Genomic DNA, 27,975 nt, shown 5'->3' on the forward strand with positions numbered 1-27,975 from the left:
AGACCAGGGAAAAAAAAAATCACGCTTAAGGAAGATGTTTTAGCCACAATGGCGTAAATACAAGGACACTTAGAACAAAGTGTTGCCTTAGGGATTTGATGTCGTCGATGTTACAATCTGCTTCTCGTCCTACTCGATCATGAGCTTCGAGTGTCGCCTTTCGATTGTCTTCAAGATGTGCTTCTCAATCGGCATGGCCTCGTCAAATGCCACTTAATAGCACCCTTTCTTCGTATACCTAAAGAGATTGATGACATGTCTATCTGCATTTCTGAAAATCTCACCCAAGCCACGAGTATCGGAACTATGATCCAGCAGCCTCGATTGGTCTCCGACTCGGAGATGCTGCAGAAATACGAAGGGCTTGGAAGTCGATGAGCATCTTTGCGGCGCTATTGAGTGTAGAAGAAACCGTAACAGACAGTGTTAGTAGAGAGAGACATTTTAATCTCAGACACATAAATTTTCGGGGAGTAGATAGTGGCGTGACTCCTAGTTTCATTATCTCCCGAACAAAAAAGAAGCACATGGTGTTGTGTCTCGTCTAATTCCCCGAGAGAGGGAATAGTCTATTGGAACAAGTGTCGAGCAAAGATTTTCAATTTGTTGGGGACTTGGAGGTTTCACAGACTCCCACCATTCACGATAAACTTTGTGTCGTGCTTGGTTACCTATGAACTCTTCATCATAGGCCGTTTTCATCGAAAAATTCCCGTCCTTGTTGAAATGTCAAAAAGTAGAAGGGCTTTTCCTCGATGGTATCGAGATCCCTTTGGTTAGAACGGGGTGGAAATTGTGGGGGCGAGGGATTCCAATGTCGTCCATAAGATGCACAATATTGTTGGATTTTTGGCCAACCGTAAAAGTAGAGCCCCTAAAACATTTTTCTTGTAAGATGTGGCTCACCAACAAGTTTTGATTATGGATGAGACATCATCCTTGTTTCGCAAGCATTGCCATGTTAAGCTGTTTTTAAAACAATTGTACCTTGTAGCTCTTAGTTTAGTGTTTGGTAAAATTGATGTGAATATTGAAAACGACAAAAATAAAATGTGCTGTATTTGTAGTTGATAATTATTTATATTTAATGTAATTACTAAATATTATAAGATATTATTTTACCTATCTGAAAAATATATTAAAGTAGTTGTCTATTAATTGTAAAAACTAAGTTACGATTTTTGGTGAAATCAAAACAATTATTTGATAAAATAAAATATAAAGATAATTAGAATTGAAAATTAAAATATGAGAATAAACGAGAGAGGAAAAAGAATATATTTTATCAAATGATAAACCATGTTTTTTAAGAGCTTTAAAATATATGATTTTTTTAGTTTCTTAGTTAAAAGATTAAAAAATAATTTTAACTTTTTTTTTAATTTTTTTTACCAAAAAATAAAATAATTAATAAATTACCAAAAAAAAACAACCCTAAAACACGTCCTGAAAGCAAAACCAAACGAATCCTATATATAAGGATCATATCTTTTTGTTTCCCTCCTCCACATGGGTATATAAGAGCGATTGAAAAGCATATTCTCGTCTCTCTCGCTTGTTCATCAAATTGTTGCTTCAAGTCTTGAACATGCCGAAATCCGATTCTCGGGTAAACATATCCTATTATTATCTTTGACCATAAATACATTATGTTTTGATTTTCTAGAACTCGGTGGGGGTAGTTTTAATAAGTTTCTGCAACTTGTATAGTATGTCAACTATTCATCGTTTTTATTTGACTTAGTATTGTGCTGTCTCATTCGATTAAGGGTCTAGTTTGCGTAGGAATTGTATGATTCGTTTGGTCCTTGTAAATTGATTTATGTTTTTGATGTTCTTGTACAATAGGTTCGGTTTCACATATCAGATAAGAGACGGCGGCTATACAATAGGAAACGACGGATACAATGCCGAGATCGTCATTCGAACTTACGACCCCCTTAGCTATTTGATAGCACGATTGTGTCCCCCTACTTTAATTATTGTTATTATTTTTTACCTTTTCGTTTATTTCTCTCTCTCTCTCTCTCTCTCTCTCGTTATATGGAGGATGAATTAGTGAAATACGTGATCGTTGAAACTTGAGAGTGCAACAACAATCGTGAGGTCATGACCACATTCACAAAAACGACTCCTTCCGTTCTTATCGGTGATTGGAAAGAAACTATTGATGCACTTGAGTGGTGTAACAACATGGAGATGCGAGTTCGAGTGTGGCAAGTTCGGGAACCTCTACAAGTATCCATAGCGCAGCTACATGTCCAAAGGCGAGCATTTTTTTACTGGTTAAAGAAGATAGAGGACCATCTTGAAGCCGACTGGGAGTTCATGAAGAAAGTGGTCATACGCAATTTCTTAGCTTATGGATGACAAGCAAAAAATTTATCGTCGAACTTTGGAAACATGGGAAATGAGGACTGGAGAGACCGTAGTAGTACTCCTTGGCGGTCTCTCCCGTTCTCATTTTCCATGTTTCCAAAGCTCGACGATAAAATCTCGCCTTGTCATCCATGAGCGGTGAAATTGAGTATGACTCTTTTCTTCATAAACTCCCAGCCAGTTTCAGGGTGGTCCTCTATCTTTTTTAACCAGTAAACAAGTGCTCGCCTTTAGACCTGTAGATGCGCTATGAATACTTGTAGGGATTCTCGAACTCGCCACATTCTAAATCGCATGTCCATGTTGTTACACCACTCAAGTGCATCAATAAGTTTTGTCCATTCCCTAGTAAGAATGGGAGGAGTCGTTTTTTTGAATGCGACCATGACCTCACGATCGTTGTTGCACTCTCGAGTTTCAACAACCACATATTTCATTACTTCATCCTCCATCTAGTGAAAGAGAGGAAAGAAAAATAAATTACAGGTAAAATAAAAACAAAAACTAACTTACTTGGGTAAAGGGACACAACCGAGCGATTGAATAGCGAAGCGGGTTGCATGAATTTAATTTTATTGTTTATGATTTTAATTTTTATAAGCTTTTGGATCAAAAGAAGGGTTTCTGGTTTAAGTTAGTTTTGAACAGTACAAAATCGGCCCTTGTTTTCATATCTAAAATTTTTATTTCAAGCTAATTCACATGTTTTTGACCTATTACCAAAATTTGTTAATTTTTCAATAAACGGATATTATTTTATGAGTTATCTCAAAACAGTGCGCATACTAATTTTCTCGTCTGCCTAATTTCGAAAAACGTTTTTGTTTAAATAGCTTTAAAATTCCTTTTAATTTGGGCAATTAAGACAGTAATTCAATAGCATGCCCTCTTTTAAAAAAATAGTCAAAGTTTTATTTTATTAAAAAAAGTCTAACATGCCCGCGTTAAATTAATCAAGTAAATAGTAAATTAAATTAGCTTAAAGAATAAATTAAATATATTATTTGGTTAATTAATTTACTGTGGGTCTGGTGGACTATTTTCTTAATAAAATGAAACTTTGACTAGAATATTAAAAGAAGCTAAAGGTTGCAACAAATTTCTTCTAATATGAGATTTTATTATACGTTATCTATCTGTGATTTAAGTTTTCGGATTTTCGAATAGTGCTCAACCTTGTTATAAATCAATCTTTTTTTAAAAGAGGGTCTTTATTGTGTTTTAAAGCTCTAGTATTTTATTTTATTTTATTTTATAAACCAATTTCAACCGCGTCGCTTCAGGAGAAAATGTTGAAAATATTATTTACCTTTTGCTGGGAATTTTTCCAGATTTTGTTTTTGAAGTTTTATTTTTTCCTGAGCTTAAGGGTACTTTTGAAATTTCCGCCTTTAGCCGAATTTAAGAAAATTTCAAGAACCTAAATAATGTATATGGTATTATCATTAGCAGGATCTTAGTTATTGTTTCCTTCAATTAGGTTCCGATTTGTTTAAATCGTCCGATTTTCGACTACGATCTAGGATCGTCTAGGATCGTAATCTCCGATTTACAGGTGAGCATAATCTCACTACAACACAGATTAATTTAAAAATAAATTTGTTGCATATGTTATACATGACATAGTTTATCTAGCTTTGTATGGTTAATTATGTGTTTCGTTATTTGAAAGCATGATTGTATTTTTATGGTTTGTATTTTTGAGTGAATTATGATTTGCAAGTTATGTACTGTTAACGTTATGTTTAATTATGTCATCCTTTGAGCATATGTATGAAAGGATTTATGTCACATGTCGTATCTATATGCAATGTAAGTCTCGAAGTGAAAAGATAAAGATATACAATAGAGTCGTACCGCCTAGTGAGGTATTGATGAGGAGTTTCCCAGGTCCATGCCCTAACGGAGAAATTTCTCGGGCTGAGGACCAAATAAGAATTTTTTTCTCAAAAGTTATAAGTTTAAAAGATGGAACGAAACTATGGGAGGTCGCACCCTCGTAACTCGTTTCCAAAGTGTACACTAAAATAAGTACGACTACCCTAGGTACAGTCCGAACTTAAAAATGATATAATTAAGAAAACAAAGACCAAGCCACCATTTTAGTTTGAAAACAATAATAACCGGTTCATGCATTGCATTACTCATTCTTTTTGTGAGCTTTATATTACTCTCGCTGAGCGTAAGCTCATTCCCACGAAAAATATGCACCTGTGTTACAGGTAAACAATCTACAAATAAATGAGCAGGGTGGACCAGCGGCGGCGACAATAAATGATTAGGTTGTGGTTTCCACTCACAAATTAAACTTCCCGTAAGTAATATTTTATAATCCTTAAACCAATGTTTTTCTTTTTAATCAAAAGTTACAAAGTTCAAAAGCTTTATCATGTTCGTCGAATTCAGTATTTTCATTTACATCTTGATATCTCGCCGTAGTGTTTACTGTTTCAAATTTCTACTTCGTATTTTCTAAAATTTGGTTGAATACTTTTATTATATTTTAAAATGGTATTTCCATATTTTTCAACTTTTGAATTTGAGATATTCTCAAGTTTTTTTAAAAAAATACATAGGTTTAAACTTGTCATGATCTATGATGTAACGCAGAATAAAAAAAATTACTCCAAATTTTTCTAAAGTGTAAAAAGTAAATAAGTAAGACGGTCCGAAAAATTAGATTGTCACAGTAGGGACTCATCACGGCAGAGGTCACTGCCTCATTTCCTTTGAACCCTGCTCTCCTACTGAGAAACTTGTTTGAGTTATCAACTATATCTTGTTTATGGAACTTGTTTGAAACAATCTTGTTAGTATCTAATCAACTATTTCTTGTATGGGCAACTTCATATTCTCCTTCAACATATTTTGCCCTTGAGTTGTATCTTTGCTCGTCGTAGTTTAGTTTCTCATTAGCCTATGTGTCGGATTGTGGCCTGTAAAAGCAAATGTAGGGTGGGACAGAGACCGTACTCTTCCGCTCAAGGCAACTATTATTTTAAGCGTTACTTCTTTTCCTGCTTGTGCTCTTTCTACTTGTTTAGCGTTACGTGTTTGAGCTTTTTATAAAGGGATTTGGACACTATTAAGAGTGTTTTAAAACAAAAAAATCCCGGATTACTACAAAAAAAAAAATCTAAAAAAGACATATTTAAAAGTGTTAGGTGACAAACATGTCACTAAATCACAGATATTTTTTTTTTACAAATTTATCACTATTAATGATATGTTTATCCCTAAATACTTATCGTTTTAAGAATTTTATAAAAATCCGAAAAAATTATTGAGAACACTCATAGTCTTAATAATTCCTATTTTATAAACCGTCTTTCTTTGAATTTCAGCATCCAACACCCAATATAAATACTACTTATAAGTTAAAGGCCCCACTTTTCTTGTTGGACCTCAGTTTGTTTTATATGCAAGCATACGAGCATTGATATTCGTTAGAAGTGATTCAATTTAATTAACAATATGGCATCAATTTCCTAGTGACCATTGAGCAATTGCGATCAGCGGTTGATCTCCACCTTCTATCTAGATGATAAGGCTTTCCTAGACGAATGGTAGATTGAACACTGTTCATTCAATTTTCCTTCTTTATTTTCTTCAGTTGATAATATAGTGGTACTTCTTTACATTTCCTTAGACTAAAAAACAAAGGGAGAGGGAGGGGAAAAAAAAAGATATCTAGGGTAAAAATATCTTATATTTGCATTTTGGTCACATTTGGGGTTCATTTAATACTCATTTAAGGCCTATTTAAGACTCCAAAGAGATCCCATAAATTATCATACGGACATAAGGGTCAAGTAGAGTTAAAGGCTTATTATTCTCTCATTCCTTTCCCTCACACTCCTCAAACACAAAATTCCTTCCTTCCAAAATATTATTACACCATCACTCACTCAATATTCAATCAATACACACACACACAAACACACACACACACACACACATTTATATAGACATGGCTCCGGAAATAGAGTCCAATAACGACACGGGAAACAAGGCCGGGTATTCGTCAAAGAGACGGGCTTTTGTGACGTTCTTGGCGGGGGACGGGGAGTATGTGAAAGGGGTGGTAGGGCTGGCCAAAGGACTAAGGAAAGTGAGAAGCGCTTACTCTCTCGTGGTCGCGATTTTGCCAGACGTTCCCAAAGATCACCGAGAGCTCTTGAGGTCCCAAGGCTGCATCGTCCGAGAGATCGACCCTATTTATCCGCCTCCCAACCAAATCGAGTTCGCCATGGCTTACTATGTCATCAACTACTCTAAGCTTCGTATTTGGGACGTAAGTTTTATGATCTCAACTCGCAATAGTTTCGCATGCATGTAGATTAGTAATCTTGAAGGAAAAAAAAAATAATATTTGTTTTAAGATATGTTAAATTTATTCTTAAAAAAATAATGAAAATGGTTGTTTTGTACAATTTTTTATTGTAAAATAGTCGAGATTTCACATTTTATAGTTGATTAACTAGCGACTCGGATTTAGTTAAATCTCTAAGTGAAACATTGATGTTAGATAGCTAAAGGGTCCTTAAAAAGATCATATCATATTTTTCATTTTAGTGATCACATATATATGTTTGTTTCTTTAATTAAAGTGTTATATGTGATCAGGCACGAAGCCACATGAGAGTGAGAGGGAGCTATAGCCCCTCCTCAGTTTTTTTTTTTGCATTTTTATTTTATTTTTACATTTTTTTACCCTCAAAATTTACAAATTAACCCCCCTGGATTTTTTGTTACAAATTAGCCCCCCTAATCTACATTCCTGGCTTCGTCCCTGTATGTGATTGAATATATAAATTCAGTTTGAGGAGTACAGCAAGATGATATATTTGGACGCGGATATACAAGTGTTTGAGAACATAGACCATCTATTTGAAAGTCCAGATGGATATTTCTATGCCGTGATGGACTGTTTCTGTGAGAAAACTTGGAGTCACTCACCGCAGTACAAACTCGGGTACTGCCAGCAATGCCCCGATAAGGTGACGTGGCCAGCTGGGATTGGCCCGCCTCCGCCGCTGTATTTCAACGCCGGAATGTTCGTCTTCGAGCCGAGCCGGTCCACTTACCACAAGCTTCTTCAGACACTCCAGATTACCCCTCCAACGCCCTTTGCTGAGCAAGTAATAAACTCATACAATCCATATATTTACTTTTAGGCTTATACTTATTGGATAGGTTATGAACTTTTATGAAGCAAAACCCAAATATAATTTTCAAAATTTTAGGTTTTATGGTGGGATTAAATTTGCGTCAATTTAATAAAAGATTATTCCAAAACTATGATAATTTGATAATGTTTTTCCTATTATTTAATAGGAGTTATTCATTCCAAAAGTATGATAAAAAAAAAAACTGTCATAGAAAACTAAATTTAACTAAAAAAATGTTTTTAATGACAATCAAAACCATATAAGTATGGTTTAAAACATTCTTAATGGGTAATGGGAAATAGTCTTCCAATTAGTCATATTTTTTAAAAATAATCTTATTCAATAATATACCCAATCTAACAAAGGAAAGCAATATATATGCAGTGTAGTAAAATATGCCAATGAGAGAAGTACCATAACATCATTTGTTCATATTTTCTTGTTGTTGTTGTTGTTAATTTGAGTTGGCTCTACAAATTTAAGGATTTTATTCCAAAATATCTAACGTTTGTGATTTTGTGATCATATAGGATTTCTTGAACATGTTCTTCCAAAAGGTGTACAAACCCATCCCTTTATCATACAACTTGGTTCTGGCAATGTTATGGAGACACCCAGAGAACGTGGAACTACACAAAGTCAAGGTGGTCCACTATTGTGCTGCTGTGAGTACCTTATTACAATTCCATAATTTATACACCATACACCTCAATTCCATATGTTATTATTTTTATTTTTTTTTTTAATAGCTGTTTAACCTAATAATCCATGAATGATCATACTAATTATCTTGGCTTATAACTTTTTTTTTAATGCAAAGTATTCTCAAACTATTTTGTAGCATGTTGGTTAATTTCTAATATATATAACTAGAAGCTAACCAATTTAAAACAAGTTACTAAATTTTCTAAATATACTTTTAAGTTGCTTAGGTTTATAGGCGTGGAATTTCATATAGCCATGTTTTATAATATATTTTTTAAGAAGACTTGAATGCAATAGGCAATTTCGATTTTAAAGAAACAAAACTAATTAAGCATCAAATTTCCATTAATAAAAAAATCGTCATTTTTAATTACTAATTTTTTTTTCTTGTTATTTATTGTTCTCTAGGGATCCAAGCCGTGGATATACTCGGGCAAAGAAGTAAACATGGACAGAGAGGACATCAAGGTCTTGGTCGCAAAATGGTGGGAGATTTACGAAGATGATTCGCTCGATTTCAAGGCCGAAATCATGGCTTCCGATATCTCAATGATGTCACATCCGATGATCATGTCTTCGATGTCATACATTTCCGCTCCTTCCGCTGCATGAGCGGTGAAGAGTGTAATATACATGATATAAAACTAATCTAAATAATTGCAAAGCCTAGTATACTTTAAATCTCTCTTACAAAAGAATATTTCCCTCCTATAAGTGGCTCAATGTACACTCTTCTTTTCTTGTTTGGCCTTTGTTTTCTTAGTTGTTGAGACATAATTTCATGTAGGTTCACTAGTGTCCTTTTTTTTCCCGGTTTCTTGGCGTGTACTTTTGTGTTTGAAACTTCAGCATCAATATTAGGAAATTATAAAAATATAAATGAAATGTATATGACGTTGAAGCTGAATCTAATTATCTTACTCCATGAAAAAAAAAAAAAAAATTTCCACTTATTGACGTTAATATCTAAAAAGACATTATTGTTTCAATGCCATCAATCATCATTAGTTGAGTGCTGAAGCGAAGACGAATTACGACCATGCATATTGAGACAATACATTTTATATGAAATCATTATTATTATTATTATTATTATATTTATATATATATGAATGGTTAAAAACTACCATACCATGTACGTTACAGTCGCAGGGTGTGGACAATTCTGTCAAATCTTCATGGTGTCGACCTTTATGGCTTCATTGGGATTGTTTCTCTATCTCGGATTCCCATTCCAAGGAAAATTTCATATTTTATGTGTAAAACTTCCAAAAAAATGAATTTCCATTTTTTTTTGTCATAAAAAAACTGCTGTCTTTTAACCGAAAATCCTTCCCTCTAATTGAGTTATACATGATGATTCTCTCTATTCATTCTTTCTCGGATCTTCTAGCTATTTTAGCTACGTAGTCATTTAACTTATCGCATTTTGTATAATAGATAATTTTTTTGTTATTTTTTTATAAATAGCCTCATCAACTTATTTGAGGCACTCAATAATACAAAAAAACTCAAAATAGGCGGAAATGTTTTTAGGTATTTGTGTCTTTTTTAGTGCCGTAAATAAGTTGAGGTGATTATTTACAAAAAAATTACAAAAAGTTGACTATCTAACAATTCTTAAACTTTCGGTGGCTCATTTGACTAATTTTTTGTTCTTTCTTTCTACTAAAAAAAGATAAATATAAAAACTCTCTTGATACTTTTTGGGCAATATTCCATCTTATTTGTTTACAAGGCGGAACAAATAATGTTCTCTCTCTCTCTCTCTCTCTGCTCCTATTCGTTTCTCTATACTGTGCTATTAATCAAAAGGAAAAAAAAATAATAACTACATACAAGCCCATCTTAACATATACTAAGACATTTTAGAACTAGAACTCTCAGTAATCTTCTGGGACATAATGATCACTCACAAATCCATGGGACTATAAGCATCTTCGCCTTCAAAAAAGCCCGCTTGTTCTTGAAAGCATTTGCTTTCGAATAGAAACGGAGCGACGTCCTTGCTTCTCTGTGGCTTCTTGTCATTCATTTCAATCACAGAATTGATCTTTTCCGTGATGTTGGCTTCGACGATTTCACCCCCGGCATCACGAGACTGCAAACCAAGAAGAGATAAGCATTCCTGTTGGAAATGCGAGTCCTCGGAAGATAGTATTAGGCCCGAAATCGTTTTTGCAAGGTCCGGCGCGTAACTGCGAATCTGAAACACAAACGGAACACGAATTTTTAGACCACAAATACGTAATACACGAAAGAAACCAACTTGTCTGATCAAGTCTTCATAGAGTAATAAAGTGTTGAAAGTGAAACCTTGAGACAATGGGCACTTAAGAGAACACCAGAATGTTTGTCTCTCAGATCATCAAGTGCAAGTTTGACTGTTTTTTTTGTGAGATTGTGGTCAAGATGGGTCTTTCGCCTTGTTGATGGTCTCGTGGACTTGGCGTAAAGTCAAGGTACACATATATTCACGTGTATGAACTTCAATAAATAAAAGTATATTTTCCTAGAAAGAAATTTAGCATTTTATAGTTTAGGATATTGATCGTTGTTGTATAGATGGAGAACAATATCTATATGGGTATAAGCTGGGAAATTTTCCCACTCGATTAATACTTTATCGCCTCGAGTCTCGACGCTCGCCAAGGTCAACCCGTAGCTTTTCCAGTCCACACTTTTCAGTGCCTTGAGAGATGACTCTGTGATTGAAGATGGTAGGAAATCTCTGAAATGCAAAACCTGAAATGAGAAAGGAAACAAAAAAGATCACCACACTGATTGAGGACTTGTAACCCATGATTTCATAAGTTCGGTCTACTAAATTCTATTGCAGAGTACCTCGGTTTTGGCGCTGAATGCTTCGAAGCAAGAATTGTTTTGCTCTGATGTCTTGCTTACTATAATCACCACTTCCATAGCTAGTCCCGTACTCCTACGATTTGCACTAGAAAATGCCGTTCCACTTCCAACCTTGAGATATTCCCTAACAAGAAGTTTATCATATTCAACCTTAAAAAATGAACATCGAACATATAAGAGTCCCCTAATATTATTTTATGAACTTACAGACTTGGGAAACATGATTGGCATTGTTTGCTAATGGAATTTCCGTGCTTGAGAACATAGTCTTCGAGGCCTGACTTTAAACGCTCGAGATGTGAGGCTGAGAAAGGCAAGGGATTGCATTCATTTGCCAAAAAGAGGAACTCCTCTCTCGATCCTTCACGTTCAGCGACTAACTCAATAACAACGTTCTGATATTGAAAGAAAGACCAATGAGACAAGGGCTTAGTCTGTTGTTTATGGAATTACGCAATGATGTTCGTACACCTAGATATCAATATAAATTTGGAGAAATGGGTTTGTCTGATTTCTCTCGTTTCCGAAATATACTTTAACAGCAATACATAGTATTGAGGATAGTTAAAGTTGGACTTACAGGGATTTTTAGAATCAATATCTGCAAGACAATGGTAAAAGACATACATAATTAGTAAACAGGGAAATCCCATACTTTTTTTTCACAAAAAGGAAAAATAATTCTCAACCAAAGAAAAAAAAAACCAAAAAAAAATTCCATTCATGACCCATATATCATTGTACCACAACATCATTTCAAACAACATGACGATAATCCGAAACATAAAGATACTAGACCTTTTGAAAGAAGCGCTTAATCTCTCCAAATAAGACATCTGAAGATTCTGCAACGGAGAGGCATACCTCAGTCCCACTGCCCAAAAAAAAAGGTCCAAAATGTGAGCAGTAAATCATGTTAATAAACAACTCCAAAATCATTTACGAAATTCGCCACAAAAGCCTGAACCGATTTTACATGCCTGAATTTCGCTCCATTCTTGGACTTCGAAGCCAGCCTAGTCAACTTTCTAGTAGAACTACATTCTTTCAAATTCACCGAGTAACTAAATATCTCATCATCAAGCACACCTGAGGATCCGAAAATTTTAAATTGCTCATGAATTATATTCATAACACATTACTAACACCAAACAGCTCTGATTCAATCATATGAAAAAAATCCATCCAGTTACTTGATCAAGGTTCTAAACCACGTTTTTTTGGGGAAAACTAAACTAACTTGTTGTAGTGACGCAAAGCAATCCATCTACAAAATAAAAAAATAAAAACATCACAAAATCAGCAAAGATCGCAAGAAAAAGGAAGAATCGAAAGCTCAAAACCAATCAATCATGATTACTCACCCCAGTCTCGAGCTCTGAGATTTTCCGCTGAAACCTGCAAGTCTCGAAACTCCTCCGATGAGCTTCCGATCCCCGTGTCTGATACTGTGATTAGGTCATCGTGTATATAAATAATTCATCGATTACCCAAACGAGCACGAGAGAGAGAGAGAGAGAGAGAGAAAGAAAGAGAGAGAGGTATACTTGAAATTTGGAGGATCGGTGGATCGGAAGCGGAGGAGAGTCGGAGAACCACAGATAATCGGCAGATATCGTCGGAGACTCTACATCTCCGCCATGAAGATGAAATTATCTGCGATACTAAATCCATTAAAATAATTTGAATATTAATAATTTGTGTGTGTGTGTTTATAATTTGGATTCAGATTATGAGTTGTGAAGAAGATTGAAGCGGATTGAAATTTATCCCTTTGCAGAGGATACTACTTCCCGCGCTTTCTAGATTCAGGTCGTTCTGACTTCTGTTTGATAAACACTGTCGTTTTTACATTTTTAAAGCTTCTATTGTCAATGTCGTCTCTTTTCGGTTTGTCGTTTATATTCCATTGTCGTTTTTTTCATTTCGTCATTGTTTATTGTCGTTTACTTTCCATTGTCGTTTTTTGTTTGTCGTTTATATGTCACTGTCGTTTTTTACGGTTGTCGCTTACATTTCATTGTCGTTTTTTTATTTGTCGTTTACATGCCATTATCTTTTTTCGTTCGTCGTTTACATGCCATTGGTGCCTTTTTTTTTCTTTTTTTTTCCCCGTTTACTTGGGACATGAAATAAAAGCTTATCATTAAAAGTATTGATTTTACTTATATATTGGGGGAAATTCCATGGATAAAATAATGAAACTGTCTTCCTGAATGTTCATATTGGAGTCAACTTAAAGGTCTCAAAAGTCCTCTAGCCGCCTATCCATATTTTATTTAATATGGCACTCAAATGAAATATACATAAATACGAAAATTAGTTGACACGATTGATCATAATGAGGTTCTGGCTTATGCTGTTGACTTCATTAAAAAAGTAACACGTTTAGTTCGGTCGTATTCCATACTTCTAATATTCATCAATGTAACTTACAAAAGGAGCTAAATATTTTATAAATGAGTTGGTTCAACTTTCAAAATGCTAGTCTTCTGAGTTCTGACTCGTCGACCATGATTCATGACACACAATTCACTATGTAATTTTTAAGACCACCTACCTAATAAATTAATTGCAAACAATTGACCTGTCAATTCTTCGGTCAATAATTATAGTGTTATTGAGAGAATTTTTTTTTTTTTAAATGACGACAATGCATAGCGTATATATCTCATGAAGCTTACTCTTGTATTTCTACAACCATCAAATGTATTCATTTTAATTCTCCAAAATATGTGAAGTTTCGAATAGGCAGTGTCAGGTTTTTTTTTTATTTTTATTTTTATTTTTTAAACTATGAAGTAATCTCTTAATTTATTAGTTGATTTTTGTGTCGAAGCAATTAATTCAAACTATAATCTATTGGTGATAGTCTCATATGATTGGGATTTTTTTTTTTTTTTTTTTTTTGGCTGAGAAGCACGATTGACAAAAATTAGACTGGTCAAATTGTCTATTTGGGTCAACTTGTTCTTAAATAAAAGACACTTATTATTAACATATTCTGTGGCCGTTTAAAATTAACCTGATGCTAAATTTAAATAAAAAAATTAAAAAATAGCTAACTTAAACGTTTGACATTGCTAGATAACCAACGTTAGATAAATCTTAAGTAAATAACCACTTTGAGACATGAATCTTAGATAAATAGTCAACGTTTGATATATAAAAGTGGCTATTTATCTAAGATTTACGTTTGAAAATGGTTATTTATCTAAGATTTATAAAACATTGGCTATTTAGCAATATCAAATGTTTAAATTGACTATTTTCCTAATTGACCCGATTTAAATTGACATTTTAGTTTTGGTTAACTCAACTTACTCGAAAACAATAGAAAATCTAGAATATCTTCCACCCATAATTTTAAAATAAGGAAACCGAAGAGAAACAAAATTTGGCTCGCCCGTGCAATCAAGTCTAGTGATACTCGAAAAGCCCGTTCAGAGAATACACAAACATATTGAACGATGTGAGCGCCCAAAAACCATTCGAGAACTCGGGATTGGTCGAATAAACGATGTAACTCTTGTCGAAATCCCGGAATCTTCGCTGCTTCAACTGTCAACAGTAACCCCATCAACTGATACTTCTTAGACTGCAAAATATGAGTAAATAGTCATTATTTTATTATCACAAATCATACATTATTCAGAGTGAATAACATTCTGAAACGATTCAGAGTAGCTTCGGACACAAGTTACCTATTATTGATAACTCCTCTCCTAACCCTAATGACCCACCCTATATTTACTTGGAATGAAAACAACAATTTATAACGATGAATATATAGCTACACATTATACTCACCTCATGAGGCTTAAAATAATAATAAAATCTACTTTCTTACTATTTAAGTTATATAGTATATATAATATCTTTAAACATACACAATAGCTTATATACATTTCATAATAAAAGAAGGGAAAAAAAAGGCTAATACATATTGTGGTAATCCATATAGCAAAATAGCTAATACATATCTCTCTTACTAAAAGAAAGAAAAAAGGTAATGCATATCTCTTAATATAAGTTAATAAATCATGTTTATTTTATTCCACTCACATTTGGATTAATATCCAAAAGGCATGTATTATTATAGATAGGAATTTGGAATTTGGAATTTGGATCTCACCACCGTCCATTAAAAAATTCGGTGGTGTATGTATGTGTATATAAATTATAAAGAATGAAAATCAATTAATCCATTAAAAACCGTGGAATGAAACCAAAATAAGAATCGTTGCAGTAGAGGAAAGTCAATTAAAAGAAAAAATTAGTGGAAAGTCCATCCAATGTCATGGTCCGGTCAACAATAAGCAACTAAATGTTGTAGTTATTTTTATTATCATAATAAAATATGACAGGATACAAAAATTCATACAATGACGAATCAAACAGATAGCTTTCGATGAAAAAAAAAATTGTTAAAAAAACGTTTTATTTTTATTTTTTTATGGATAGAGTTGATACGTTATTACAAGCACCCAGATTAATTTCTTAAGATGTATAATATACATACAAACATAAAAATATTGAAATCTTAGAAATTAGAATGTCGTGTAATTCACACACCCACGTTTTCTTTTTTAAACATTACATGATGGCTTTCATGGTTTGTAAATTTGTTAAGAGATAAACAACAATTATATAGGAAATTATTATTATTAACCACGAATTGCCGTTTCAAGAAATAACTCGACCAAATTATTAACAACAAAATAAAACCTTAATTTCGCCAAAAAGACAATATAGCAGAGAAAGTACAGATAAATATTCGTTTTATAACACAGAAAAAATGAACAGTCACACACACGCGCGTTAGCGTCCAGATCAACCTTTACGTTTCCTCTCTCTTGTGGATTTTTTTTTCCTTATTAATTTTGTTTGACAAATTAAGAAGAAAGTCTATCTATTGGTCGGAGTTAGCCCGGTGAGCGATTTAGGTTGTATTTATAAGTTATAACTAATATATATTCTCACTAATAATCTTACAAAAGAATACAAAGAGAGAGAGAGAATGGATCAGCGAAACCTCGAAATCCATGGAAATCCGAATACAAAAGAACACGTTTCTCATTTGGCTCTGGATATCGGAGGTATGTTCAATTCCCGTTTTTATTTTCGTTAATTGGTTTCAAATTCAATCAACTGCAATATTTCTTCTGCTTAGTGGAAAAGGTTTGGACTGATTTTATTTTTTATTTTTTTTGGGGTCAGGGTCTTTGATAAAGCTGGTTTATTTCGCGAGAAAAGAGGAATTCAGAGTCGATGATAACGAGGAAAAGAATTCAAAGGACACACTGTTGGTCTCTAATGGCGGTCATGTTCTTGAGGGAAAGCTTCGTTTCGCCAAATTCGAAACAAGCAAAATCGATGATTGCTTGGAGTATATACATCGCAATCTCCTTCACCTCGATGGTACGTCAGATTTTTATTTTTTATTTGACTGTAATTATTGAGTGCTCTACAAGCTAAGAACACTTTGTTTTTAACAGTAAATATGATATAGCTTGGTTTCATGTATTTTTATTTATTTATTCGTGAAATCACGCCTCGAATGAGATTCATTTCGAGCCTTGATGTTTTAGTTTGTTTGGAAATGGAAATGAGTTTGGCCTAACTCAGTTCAACTAAATATTGTTCATTGTAAGTTATTGGTAGAAATAACTTTTTTTTAGTCATGTGCTTATCTGGTTTTAGATAATTGCAGGCTTCAGGAATCGGGGATCGCCGAGCAGTGAAATGTGTATTGTCAAGGTATAAATCGTGTGTGTGTGTGTATACATATTGTCATATAAAAGAAAATTATAAAGGGGTAAATTTGATTAAACTTGGATTGTTTATTTATATGAGAAAAGGCCACGGGCGGTGGGGCGTACAAATACGCGGATCTCTTCAAAGAGAAGTTTGGGGTTTCACTCGACAAAGAAGACGAAATGGACTCTCTTGTGGCCGGGGCTAATTTTCTGCTAAAGGTGTGATCTTTTTTCATCACTCTAAAAGCCATTGCTCTTCTTTCCTTGATTTTCGAAGATGTTCGATAACAATGGTTGTGTTTTGGCTCCCGGGCAGGGTGTTCATGAAGAAGCGTTCACATACGTAGACGATCGCAAGGACTTCGTGAAGATCGACCACGATGATTTGTACCCGTATCTACTTGTCAATGTTGGCTCTGGCGTGAGTATGATCAAGGTATGTTTATAAATATTTGGAGATTTAAGGTATTTTTTTTTCGGTCTTGGATTAATCTAGAGCTTATTTATAGGTTGACGGGGTCGGAAAATTCGAGCGGGTTAGTGGGACCAATGTTGGTGGTGGTACCTTTTGGGGTTTAGGAAGGCTTTTGACCAAGTGCAAAAGGCAAGATATTTTTTTATTTTTTATTTTTATTTGTTTTTATTTTTGAGAATAGTCTTTAATTTTGGTCATTAACGATCTCAGTTTCGACGAGTTGCTCGAGCTAAGCCGAAAAGGAAACAACAGAGTTATTGACATGCTTGTCGGGGACATCTATGGCGGAATGGACTACGCCAAGGTATTAATGTTATACAAAATTGTTTATATTTCTAGTTATTTATTTATTTATTGTTTATCTTACATTATCTTTTTAAATTGCTGTCGCAGATCGGTCTTTCGTCAACAACTATTGCTTCTAGCTTTGGAAAGGCGATTTCCGAAAATAAGAAGGTTGACGATTACAACCCCGAAGACATTGCTCGGTCCCTCTTGAGAATGATCTCAAACAATATAGGACAGGTCAGCTATCCTCGATCGGCATTTCGCAGAGAAATCGAAACAGCCTCTTAATAATATATACGTTCTTTTCAGATTGCGTATTTGAACGCACTCCGATTCGGGCTAAAGAGAATATTTTTCGGAGGATTTTTCATCCGCGGCCATGCTTACACCATGGACACGATATCCGTCGCCGTTAATTACTGGTAACTCTCATGGAATGATATTGCATAACTGTCCTTTTCTGAAAAAAAAAAAAAAAAAAAAAATAGCCATTGAAACTAATTGATTTGCAAAACATTCTTTAATTATAGAGCTATTTTGCAAATCCATTTGTTTCAAATTTCAATTGGCTATTTAGCTAAAAAAAAAAAACGTTTTATTGGTCTTATTTAGGTCGAAAGGCGAGGCTAAAGCTTTGTTCCTGAGACACGAAGGGTTTCTCGGGGCATTAGGTGCGTTCGCGAGCTACGAAAAGCAAGGCTCGGACGACTCGATCGTACGTCAGTTGATCCAACGGTCCACGATGACCGCCTCTTCCCACAAGGGCTACAAGATTCACAGCCCATTGAACGGGGAACGGAACGACAACGAGAGTATAGAATGTAGTGTTTATGTTTCTTAGTTACCCATTATAATTATCATTATTATTATACACACACAGATTCTTTTAGGAGAGGCAATTCTCTGTTGCCTGTGAAGTCCAAAAGAATCCAGGCAGTCTCTGGTTAATTTATGAAGTGTAGCATAGTTATAGAGTTAAAGGGAAAAACAAATAAAAGGAGGGAAAAATAAAATAAAAAGAAATAATTGATGTTTTATTGCTTGCTTGTAGTTGTAATTTACACCAACGTTGTGAGCTTTGTTGATTCAAATATTAGACTGTTAAACTTGATTTCTGGTTTCTGATCTCACATGATTCTACATGATTCGAATAATATTCTACAGGGGACGAGACAATTTTTATTACTGTAAACTTTCCTCATCAAACATATAGCACAACATTTTATCAGAACTCAATGAAACAAAAAGAGAACGCTAAAAAAATAGGGAAAATGTTCTAATACATACAATTTTATTAATGTACAAAAAAAAAAAACTCGGAAGAAGAAAAACTAATGACAAAACAATTGGCTATTTCTTCGCTAGTCTTCTTCGCAAAGCCCATCGTCTCTTGATGTCAGTTATACCATCGATTTCGTCAAGAATATCTCGAGACGATTCGATCGATGCATCGGAGTTTTCGAGTTCCGAGTCACCCCGAATCCTGGCAGCCTCGGATCGCAGATCGTTGATGAGCATCTCGGTGGTTCTCGATGTGATGCCTCTGAGATACCATGAGATCGGCGGCGGAGGAACAATGGCCGGTTGAATGAGCTGGTCTAGTCTCACTCTGGACCCGAGCCTTCCTTTCCCAGCCGTGCACGAGCAATACTCCGACCAAGTCTTTGGCTTGAAGGGAAAGCAAATCTTCTCGTCCACGAACAAAGGCTCAACTCTCCAACACCCTTCGAATTTCTTCATAAAACCCGTCTCCACTTGGTTGAATTTCATCTGTAAAAAATAAAATAAAAAGGGATTCGGATGATCTGGTCCGGCTTTGGGAGATTGAAAATATCGAGACATTTTCGATTTTGAGATCCCGTGTGCACGGTCCGGTCCAGAGAATTTTGAACGGTTTTAAAATATTGAGACCGGACCAAAACAAACAAGAAAATAAGCAAAACCGTGTTATTCTGATTTGGTCCGCTTTTTAGACCCTTTTTTTAACACTTTTAACTTCACAAATCTAACTATAAAAAATGGTTACGAAATATTCAATTATTCCAAGTCGTAACGATATCAATTAACATGTTTAGCTTAAACTTATTACGTTCAACTCAAAATATTGAGTTTATATGCCTAAAAGTAAAAAAAATTAAAAACTTGATTGGTCTAAATCGTGGGTTTAATATTTGGAACCAGACTGGACTGCTTGAGACCGGTTTAAGCTAATAGTACAAGTGTCCAAATCGGCAATTTAATAAATCGGTGATCTGGTCTGGTTTACGGATTATTTCTTTTTCCGGGTTTTTTTTTTGCAAACAAACGACAGTAATTCAGTAGAATCTTTGTGTTCTTACCGAGTAATCTTCTCTATTTTGGTCAACCACGACATGGACCGCGATCGTCCCCGACCACCACAGAAATTTCCATATAGCCGCTTGCTCGAGATCGACCACTTGTCTGTGACCCTCGTCAACCAAAACTCTTCTCGACATCACTTCCTAGAGAAGATCGAACGAACGATCGATCGATTGAATTCAATTCGTTAACACACAAGAACGGTTCATAAACGAAAAAAAAAAAAAAAACTCTTTTCTTAAACTGACCTTGATGTTCTTGAAAACCTTCTTGTTGTCGGGATCGATCACTATATTGTACACGGCGTCCGGAGGTAGACCGACACTAACATCGACGCCGAGATTACAAAGCGACCCTTTCGGTACACTGACCTGAGAAGACGAATCAGAAATCGGAAATCATTTTTTACGACTCTAAATCATACATGATTAGTTTTCAACGGTTTAAAGAAATACTTGACAGGTTTAAGATCGGTTTTGATTCAAATAAAAATTATTTCTTTTAAACATAGCTTGCGAAGATCAATTCTCCTAAAGCTTAAACATAAACATGCCAATAATTAACATATTCACAAACTATTAAGCTTAAAAGCCTTAAATTTAAAATATGTAGATTTTTAAAACCACTCCGGTACAGTCTAACTTTACGATATATCACAAAAACGCATTCTTGGCCATAATATCTTAAGGGCAATCTGATATCACAAGAAGCAATGTTTCTTACAAATTCATCAAGTAATGATCAAGAGAAATTAAAACTATTTTTACTCAACTACATTACAGATTATACTTAATACTATCATTACCACCAAACAGTCATAATGAAGGGAAATTTCATTTCATAAGGAAGCTATGTTTCTTACAAAAAGTCACACTTGACATATATAATCTGAACCCCCCCAAAAAAAAAAAAAAAGAGCCAATAATATATCTTAAAAGCTTATTACTTTTACCTTAACTTCAGGAGGTTCATCAACCCATGAAGGGTTCTCTCTCCAAGCTTGAAGTTGCTTCTTAAGATCATCATCCGAAAACTTTAATTCCCCTTTTGACCTTCTTAGGTCAGAGTTCATTGAATTTCTCCCATCAAATTTTGCAAACACCTTAAGCCGAGACTGAGACATAAATTATCACGAATTAGGAAAAAAAAAAAAAAAAAAAAAACTCTCTCTCAGTCACAAGGCTTATCTTATAAAAATTTACTCACCTTCATACAAATTTGAAGTTGAGCCAAAAAGTTTGGAACCACCGAATTAAATTTATTGAACCCACGCTTTCCCTCTCCATCTTGAATCTTAGCCATTTACACTGCCAAAAAGACAAAAAAAAATTCTAAACTTTAATACACTCTTTGGCTAAACAATTAAGAAATATGAAATAGATTTAAACTCACGAAGATGATTTATTATGAAAAAAGAAGGAGGAATATTCATTCCAGATTTCCACTACGTTTTTTTTTTTTTTTTTTTGGGGGAAGAAGCTTATGCGAGACTCGCTAAAGGAGCAAGAAATGTTTGTTTGAGCGCTTCCAAACTGTCACGTGAGACACGTGGCCTATTATGCAAGGTCGATAAAAGATTACATACTGACCGTTGGATTTGAGAACGGCTTGATCCAACGGCGATAGAGGAGGATCTAAGAAACCCATCAACGACAAACGACTATTGGAATGAGAATGTTGGTGTAGGCTTGAGATTTATGGGTTTAAAGCCCAAAAATTAGTCTCATTGTATTGTCGATTATGCGTTTTCGAGCTTCTATTCGAGATTATGCTTTTTATGTTTGGAGTGCAGATTGTAAAATTTGAAAGAAAAAGTGAGAACAACTCAAAATTAGTGAAGAAAAAAATTTAGGATAAAAAAAGAAAAAGATTATTATATATAAAATCGACAATGAGACTATTTAAGCCCAAAAATAGTTTCATTGGGATTATGTGTTTTCGAGATTATGTTTATGTTGGGAATTCGGATTGTGAAAATTTGAAATAAAAAGTGAGAAAAACTCAAAATTAATGGAGAAAAAAATTTGAGAGAAGAGAAGGAAAAAATTATTATATATAAAAAATAAAACAAAACGAAAAGAGTAAAAGCGAAACACGTCGTGTTTCAAGGTATCACATGTACGAGTTTAAATAAATTTGTTTTGTTTTCCGCAATATGAAAATATAATTTCACGTATAGTTATATCTTCCCTCAAATTTCTTCAATACAAACAATATGCCGAAAACAAATGGATTTTCATTTTCTTCTCGACTTATTTATCAGAGTCCAAACAAATCCAAAGTAAGAATTTGACTTGAGTGGCTAGTGGTCGAAGATTTTGGAGGTCGATGGATTCAAATGGTTCGGGTATAGCTGAGCATTGGTGTCGCGACTACAACGGTTACAGTCAGGCCGGCCCAAACTATTATGTGACCTTAACAAGAGTAAAACAATTAGGACTTTTTAAACATATATTAAAGATAAATTAGATATAGTAGTTTATTTTTCTAAAAATTTAAAGTATTTTTTCTTAAAATTTGAGGCTCTTTTTTTTTTTTTTGCCTTTTTTTCACAAAAAAAATTGGGGCCTTAGGCTATTGCTTAAGTGATTCGAGATATTCGTCAGATTTTGTGGTGGTCTTTTTGTGACTTTTTTCAACTTATTTGTAGCTTCTTCTTCGCATGAAGTAGAACCCTTATTTCATTTTTTCAACTTGCATCCGTATTTGTCTATAATTTTGTTGTTGTCTATAAGGATTTGACTTGAGATTAAGTCTATAAATTGAGACTATCAAAGTCTGCGTTAGTGGCCTCTTGTAATGAATTTTTATGATTTAAAAAAATGTTTCTTAAAAATTAAAAATTATCGTATTCATTAGACTGCAAAGCAGCAGAAGACTAGTTGGGCTAATTTTATTGGTGGACCGTTCATAGTTTAATACATTTATACAATTAACTACAAAGCCAAAGAATAGAAAAATAGAAACCAAATTACCCCTTAACACAAAGCAAAATAAAAACAAAAACAAAAGCGTATTAACACAAAGTAAAATAAAAAACAAAACAATAGCGTATTATAAGTTTTTAAATGATTTAAAGTCCATGACCTTCACTTGACTTTACGAAAGTTTATTTTTCAATATGATGTAATCATAGCATATTTTACATAGAGTAGAAAACGAGCACAAAAAAAAAATAAAAAATAAAAAAAATAAAATTCAACAACGATTATTCACACATATATTTCGGTACGAAAATTTGTAATTACTAGCATTTATTTATGCCTTCTCTAAACTCTTCAAGTGCTCTTGCGAGAAGGGATAAGCCTTTGCCCCGTGGGTCGTTATGGCCCGACGGGCCTCCATGTTGACTGTCCGTCCATTTGGCCCAATGGCAACGGCCGAAGGAATTCCGGGAATCTTGAACCTCCGATCCAGAAGCATTTTTCTCGGGTCGCCGAAGGGTAAGGCTAGCCAAGGCATGCTCTTGAAAAACTTGTCAAACGACGACTTGTCACGGTCGTTCGAGACAAAGATCACCTCGAACGACGTGTCATCTTTTGATTTGATATCGTGGTACGCTTTGATTAGCTTGGGTAAGAACGCGTGGCACAGTGGGCACCAATGGGCCGAGAAGTAGAGGATAATGTTCTTCCCTACTAGATCCGATATCGGCACCTATTAATTAATCAATAAAAATTAAAAAAAATTGTGAACGTGCATGGTGACTTATTGCATACGTGAAAATAGGTCATTAGGAAGAAAATATGACGAGGTTGACCGGCCGATTTTTATTTAGTTAGGCAAGTATTATTCTTATTCAATCAATTATTAAGTTAATTCAATTGAGGTGGAATATGATTCTTCGATAATGGAACCATCATAAAATGGACCGCCATAATTCAAGAGTTTGCACTTAAATAAATAAAATCTAGCCGGCGACAAAAAAGAATTAAAAAAAAAGTAGGAACTTATAAAAGTTATTTAAAAAAACAAAGTAGCTCAAATAGAGATGATTAAGACATCGCTTAATTTTAGTACTATAGACATCATTTTCAAAATAGCCACACTTCTCCAGTTTTTAGATTTGGCGGCTTAGGGTATTTTATTTACAATTATATCCTAATAGCAATAGTTTCTTAAAGTTAAAGAGAAGTTATTCAATTAAGGATTTTTAGAAAGAGCTCATGTTTAAGTTTCACATAGCTAAAAAAATAAAAGAGAGTAGAAATTGTACCTTGGAACCATCTTTTGCAATGACGAAATCTTTGTCGCCGGAGACCAAAAGCGACTCTAACGTTTGTGCTTCTTGTTTCGCCTTCTCAATCTCTAGAACCTTAGACGGTGTAAAAGGGTAAGCTTCGATGCCATGGTCTTCAACAAGCTCAACGACATTGAGGTTCAGAGTTTTCCCATCTTGACCTATCGCGACCAGCGTCGGGAGCGTCTTGAGGCCGAAGTAACGCACGAGCTTTTGACACCTCTTGTCCTTGTACGGAAAAAAAAGCCACGGCATGGCTTCGAGTCCTAGTTTAAATGTATCCTCGTCTTGATGGTCTAGGGATATCAAGACGACCTCAAATTCATGTCCCTTCTCCTTGAGTTCATTGTATACTTTTGTGAGGGTTTGAGTGAATTCGGTGCACAAACTACGAGAGTTCATTGAAAAATAAAGGCCGATTATTTTTCCTTCGAGCTCGGAGACAGGAATCTATAGGAAAAAAAAAGCCAAAGATTTCATGTAAAAAAAGTACACTTTTAGCATGACCAACTAGGAGCTAAGTTTTTGTTAAAACTCCCTTGAAAAATATATGAATTATCTTATGTAAAAAAAAGTTACGAATTATTATTATTCAACTTACATTTTCTGTATTAAACTAATTCATTACATAAAATATAATTAAATTATTGAATCTGGAGACATTTTAGTCATTTTATAATGATTATTTTTACAAACTTAAAACCTGAATGTCGCTTTAATTAAAAAAAAAATCATAATTAATATTAAGTCTAACTTCAAAAACTCCAAGTTGTTGTTGTTGTTTTTTTCATTTTTTTTTTCAAATTAACCATAAGATATGTAAGAATCTTAACCTTATCAATCCAAAGCTCATAAAAAAATTCATATTAAGGAAAAAAAAAAAAAAGAACCTTATTTCCATCATTTGAAATCAAATAGTCTAGATCACCATAGACCAAGATAGACCTCAAGGATTGGTTCATCTTAGCCTCTTTTTCTTCCTCAACCAAGGCCTCGATTTTCTCGAGGCTAAACGGATATCCACCGACCCCGTATTCCCTCACGAATCTCGTCCCGTGGCTCGTCGAAACCTTCCCGTCCGCGTCGAGAATCACGAGGCTCGGAATTCCCCGAATCTCGAACAACTCGGTCAAACACTTCCTCGTGTTCGAGTCGGAGAAAGGCACGGCGAGCCAAGGCATCCCCGAGAAGTATCCGGAAAACGACGCGTCGTTTCTGTCGGACGACACGAAAACGATCTCAAACCCTTCTTGGCCTATCTTCGACGATGACGTCATCACTTCTCGGTAGAGCTCGACTAGGGTCGGAGTGAACCGTCTACACGGACCGCACCACGACCCGGAAAAATACAACCCAACAATCTTTCCACTCAAATTGCTGATATTGACCTTAATTAAGAAGAAGAGAGCGATTTATAATATCAAGTGTCTTTTTTTTTTCTTTTTTTTTATGTCAAACGTATTTATTTTGTGTACCTTCTCACCATTGTTGCGGACGAGGAAGTCTCTCTCTTGCGACGATAGGATTTGTTTGAGATTGTGAGTCACGTTGATACCGTTAGCCATGCCGTTGCTTAGCCAGCAAGTCACTATCTTCAACGAGTCTCTTCGAGTTGTTTCTTCTTTGAAGATCGTATTTAGTCGATTATGACTGATTATGTATAGACTATAGAGAGAGATATTAATGGCTTATACTAAATAATCCGTACTTGTATATGTGTATCATCATCATCATTCACGGCTCAATATTATTTTGCCCTTTTGACAAAGGAAAGAATAAGTTAGGAGCTATATTAGTCTAATAATTAATAATATGTTTTGTCTGGCCTATTGTCATTCGGAGAGACGTTTTGATAAAACAGGTACGCAATTCACTTCCCAAAAAAAAAGGCAGGCAAAGAAAAGGTTAAATGAACCATCGTTATTCGATTTTAATATATATATATATATATATATATATATATATATATATATATATATATATATATTTACAAGTTGAAATTGTAATGGTCAAGTGTGCACGCCTATTATATGATTTTTTTTTTTTTTAGATTTATTAGTATCTAGCCTCTATTAAGATGGGAGATTAAAATAGTAGTCAAACTATCAATTTATTTTAAAAGATAACCAACATTGATTAAAGTCCCAAAAATATCATTCTCTCCCACACTTAAACACCCAAACACCACACTACAATCTTCCTCTCCGATCCACCGGATCTTCGCCGGAGACTCGCCGTCGCCGACGACGAAGAAAGAGCTTCGGACTCGATCGCTACCGCATCGTGTCCCTTCCGGAGAAGCTCGCACCGGTTCTCCTCACCGGTGATTCCAAGGTTGATTCTGACGTGGCTGTCACTCGGGTCGCCAAATTCCAGGTTAAATCGCATGTCGAACTCGAGGGTGGCAGAGGCGGGGCTGGCGCACGCGGCGGTGGAGGTGCGATTTCAGATCCTAGGGTTTTTCGTTCGACAATTAATCGGACTAACTGTCACATTTAATCTGATTAACGGTCACAGTTAACCTGATTAACTGTCTGTCACAAAGGCCAATCATGGTACGAAATTGTGATTTTTAGGCTATGCGATTTTTCTCATTGATCCTTTCAACGCATGCTCGAAAAACTAAGGTTGTGCTCGACCTCAGTTGGACTCCTCGTCTGATGAGTTGAGTCGCCGATGCAGGATGGAGACGCGTGATGAGACTAGTCTCCAAGTGAGAGATTGTTAGTGGTGGAGCCTAATTTGAGGAATTGGAAAAAGTCCTACATCGTTTAGGGAGAGTAACTTTGTACAATTCCTTAGTATATATAAAGGATGCTATGTGTTGTATTCTTTGTACCTTAAAAATACAAGAAACACTTGTACTTGTAAACAACTCCCCATTTGGGTTTATAGCTTTGCAGCGGCAAAGTGGATGTAGCTTTCTCATTGAAAGTGAACCACTATGAATCTTTTGTGTCCCTTCTTTTATTTTGTTTTTTGTTTGTTTTCTGGAGAGAATGGTTTGACGAAGTAAACCCAACAATTGTTTGGGCGAAGTGACGAACTAAATCCAACGACGTTTGGACGAAGTGACGAGGTCAATCCTAACAGGGCTGCTGCCGGAGAGGGCGGGGCCGCTGCCGGAGAGGAGAACGGCGGTAACGGCGGCGATGAAAATGAAGAGGGTGGCGTACCACCCGTCGCAGTATTGGCCGTGGAGGGGTTCCAATGCCCTTTGTTAGTGGTGGAGCCTAATTTGAGGAATTGGAAAAAGTCCCACATCGTTTAGGGAAAGTAACTTTGTACAATTCCTTAGCATATATAAAGGATACTATGTGTTGTATTCTTTGTACCTTAAAAACAGTAAACACTTGTACTTATAAACAACTCCCCAATTGGGTTTATAGTTTTGCAGCGGCTATAAGTCAATCCTAACACCCTTTCCCTCAATGCAACGGAAAGACGTTTAGGTTCAGGAGGGGCTATATACTCCACCGTTTGGATCACCACAGAAACGAGTCCAAGAGGAATTCAGTCTGTCCAGGGTGCGATAAACCCCTCACCCCAGACAGTTTTCCTGACCACACATGTTGATGATGGAAAAGATCCAGGAAGAGGAAAAATGACTCTGAACACTCATGACAATTGATAAAATAGATTCTCTTGAAAATCATATTGATACTTTCGATATATAGTTGCATGAAGTAAATTGGTGAAACCATGTAGCTAGACGAGATCTTTTTCCTTTTAAGAAACATCTTTTAAACAAAG

At 35.0% G+C, this 27,975-nt stretch overlaps 5 protein-coding genes across 6 annotated transcripts; 2 read left to right on the forward strand and 3 right to left on the reverse strand.

Moving 5' to 3' along the window:
- The first annotated feature begins 6,115 nt into the window (after positions 1-6,115).
- Positions 6,116-9,132, forward strand: GOLS4 (galactinol synthase 4). Its single transcript, XM_089609151.1, has 4 exons — positions 6,116-6,673; positions 7,200-7,520; positions 8,081-8,215; positions 8,664-9,132. Exons 1-4 carry the CDS (start codon positions 6,350-6,352, stop codon positions 8,865-8,867), a joined length of 984 nt encoding a protein of 327 aa, XP_089465277.1. The 5' UTR covers positions 6,116-6,349; the 3' UTR covers positions 8,868-9,132.
- Positions 9,133-9,952: 820 nt separating this feature from the next.
- LOC149403328 (type 2 DNA topoisomerase 6 subunit B-like) lies at positions 9,953-12,824 on the reverse strand. The gene is made up of 11 exons (XM_089608675.1): positions 12,668-12,824; positions 12,485-12,568; positions 12,361-12,387; positions 12,101-12,209; positions 11,919-11,994; positions 11,701-11,721; positions 11,328-11,515; positions 11,100-11,244; positions 10,804-11,000; positions 10,572-10,695; positions 9,953-10,461 (listed from the first exon to the last, which is right to left on the reverse strand). The coding sequence occupies exons 1-11, from the start codon at positions 12,792-12,794 to the stop codon at positions 10,168-10,170; spliced, it is 1,392 nt and encodes a 463-aa protein (XP_089464801.1). The 5' UTR covers positions 12,795-12,824; the 3' UTR covers positions 9,953-10,167.
- Positions 12,825-15,928: 3,104 nt separating this feature from the next.
- PANK1 (pantothenate kinase 1) lies at positions 15,929-18,770 on the forward strand. 2 transcript variants are annotated; one of them, XM_089609110.1, is made up of 10 exons: positions 15,929-16,219; positions 16,341-16,541; positions 16,834-16,880; positions 16,982-17,098; positions 17,196-17,315; positions 17,389-17,483; positions 17,565-17,658; positions 17,748-17,879; positions 17,952-18,064; positions 18,255-18,770. In XM_089609110.1, exons 1-10 carry the CDS (start codon positions 16,141-16,143, stop codon positions 18,481-18,483), a joined length of 1,227 nt encoding a protein of 408 aa, XP_089465236.1. In that variant the 5' UTR covers positions 15,929-16,140; the 3' UTR covers positions 18,484-18,770. The 2 variants fall into 2 exon arrangements, with proteins under 2 accessions (XP_089465236.1, XP_089465237.1); XM_089609111.1 differs by lacking the exon at positions 15,929-16,219 and having other exon boundaries at positions 16,438-16,541; positions 16,824-16,880.
- Positions 18,771-18,798: 28 nt separating this feature from the next.
- On the reverse strand, positions 18,799-21,514 carry LOC149403330 (uncharacterized). Its single transcript, XM_089609112.1, has 6 exons — positions 21,375-21,514; positions 21,189-21,289; positions 20,935-21,096; positions 20,231-20,353; positions 19,982-20,125; positions 18,799-19,412 (listed from the first exon to the last, which is right to left on the reverse strand). The coding sequence occupies exons 2-6, from the start codon at positions 21,282-21,284 to the stop codon at positions 18,993-18,995; spliced, it is 945 nt and encodes a 314-aa protein (XP_089465238.1). The 5' UTR covers positions 21,285-21,289; positions 21,375-21,514; the 3' UTR covers positions 18,799-18,992.
- Positions 21,515-22,874: 1,360 nt separating this feature from the next.
- On the reverse strand, positions 22,875-25,930 carry LOC149403331 (putative nucleoredoxin 1). Its single transcript, XM_089608728.1, has 4 exons — positions 25,698-25,930; positions 25,113-25,610; positions 24,199-24,672; positions 22,875-23,639 (listed from the first exon to the last, which is right to left on the reverse strand). The coding sequence occupies exons 1-4, from the start codon at positions 25,785-25,787 to the stop codon at positions 23,241-23,243; spliced, it is 1,461 nt and encodes a 486-aa protein (XP_089464854.1). The 5' UTR covers positions 25,788-25,930; the 3' UTR covers positions 22,875-23,240.
- Between the last annotated feature and the right edge of the window lie 2,045 nt (positions 25,931-27,975).

Source organism: Urtica dioica, chromosome 3 (assembly GCF_054948205.1).
Source record: "Urtica dioica subsp. dioica isolate 48M chromosome 3, U.dioica_male_clone48M_v1_H2, whole genome shotgun sequence".
In the NCBI taxonomy this organism is placed as follows: domain Eukaryota; kingdom Viridiplantae; phylum Streptophyta; class Magnoliopsida; order Rosales; family Urticaceae; genus Urtica; species Urtica dioica.

Bases quoted from the DNA above. Each gene is read 5' to 3' on its own strand.
- GOLS4 (XM_089609151.1), top strand. From the start codon at position 6,350: ATGGCTCCGGAAATAGAGTCCAATAACGACACGGGAAACAAGGCCGGG. The intron at 7,521-8,080 runs GTAATAAACTCA...GTGATCATATAG, and splicing joins CAACGCCCTTTGCTGAGCAA to GATTTCTTGAACATGTTCTT. The intron at 8,216-8,663 runs GTGAGTACCTTA...ATTGTTCTCTAG, and splicing joins TGGTCCACTATTGTGCTGCT to GGATCCAAGCCGTGGATATA.
- LOC149403328 (XM_089608675.1), bottom strand. From the start codon at position 12,794: ATGGATTTAGTATCGCAGATAATTTCATCTTCATGGCGGAGATGTAGA. The intron at 11,722-11,918 runs GTCTAGTATCTT...ATTGTCTTGCAG, and splicing joins TTAAGCGCTTCTTTCAAAAG to ATATTGATTCTAAAAATCCC. The intron at 11,516-11,700 runs GTAAGTCCAACT...TTTCAATATCAG, and splicing joins TATTGATTCTAAAAATCCCT to AACGTTGTTATTGAGTTAGT.
- PANK1 (XM_089609110.1), top strand. From the start codon at position 16,141: ATGGATCAGCGAAACCTCGAAATCCATGGAAATCCGAATACAAAAGAA. The intron at 16,881-16,981 runs GTATAAATCGTG...ATATGAGAAAAG, and splicing joins GTGAAATGTGTATTGTCAAG to GCCACGGGCGGTGGGGCGTA. The intron at 17,316-17,388 runs GTATGTTTATAA...GCTTATTTATAG, and splicing joins CTGGCGTGAGTATGATCAAG to GTTGACGGGGTCGGAAAATT.
- LOC149403330 (XM_089609112.1), bottom strand. From the start codon at position 21,284: ATGGCTAAGATTCAAGATGGAGAGGGAAAGCGTGGGTTCAATAAATTT. The intron at 20,354-20,934 runs GTAAAAGTAATA...TCGTCTTCTCAG, and splicing joins ATGAACCTCCTGAAGTTAAG to GTCAGTGTACCGAAAGGGTC. The intron at 20,126-20,230 runs GTCAGTTTAAGA...GATCTTCTCTAG, and splicing joins AGGTTTTCAAGAACATCAAG to GAAGTGATGTCGAGAAGAGT.
- LOC149403331 (XM_089608728.1), bottom strand. From the start codon at position 25,787: ATGGCTAACGGTATCAACGTGACTCACAATCTCAAACAAATCCTATCG. The intron at 25,611-25,697 runs GTACACAAAATA...TTCTTAATTAAG, and splicing joins TCCGCAACAATGGTGAGAAG to GTCAATATCAGCAATTTGAG. The intron at 23,640-24,198 runs GTACAATTTCTA...ATTAATTAATAG, and splicing joins TTGCAAAAGATGGTTCCAAG to GTGCCGATATCGGATCTAGT.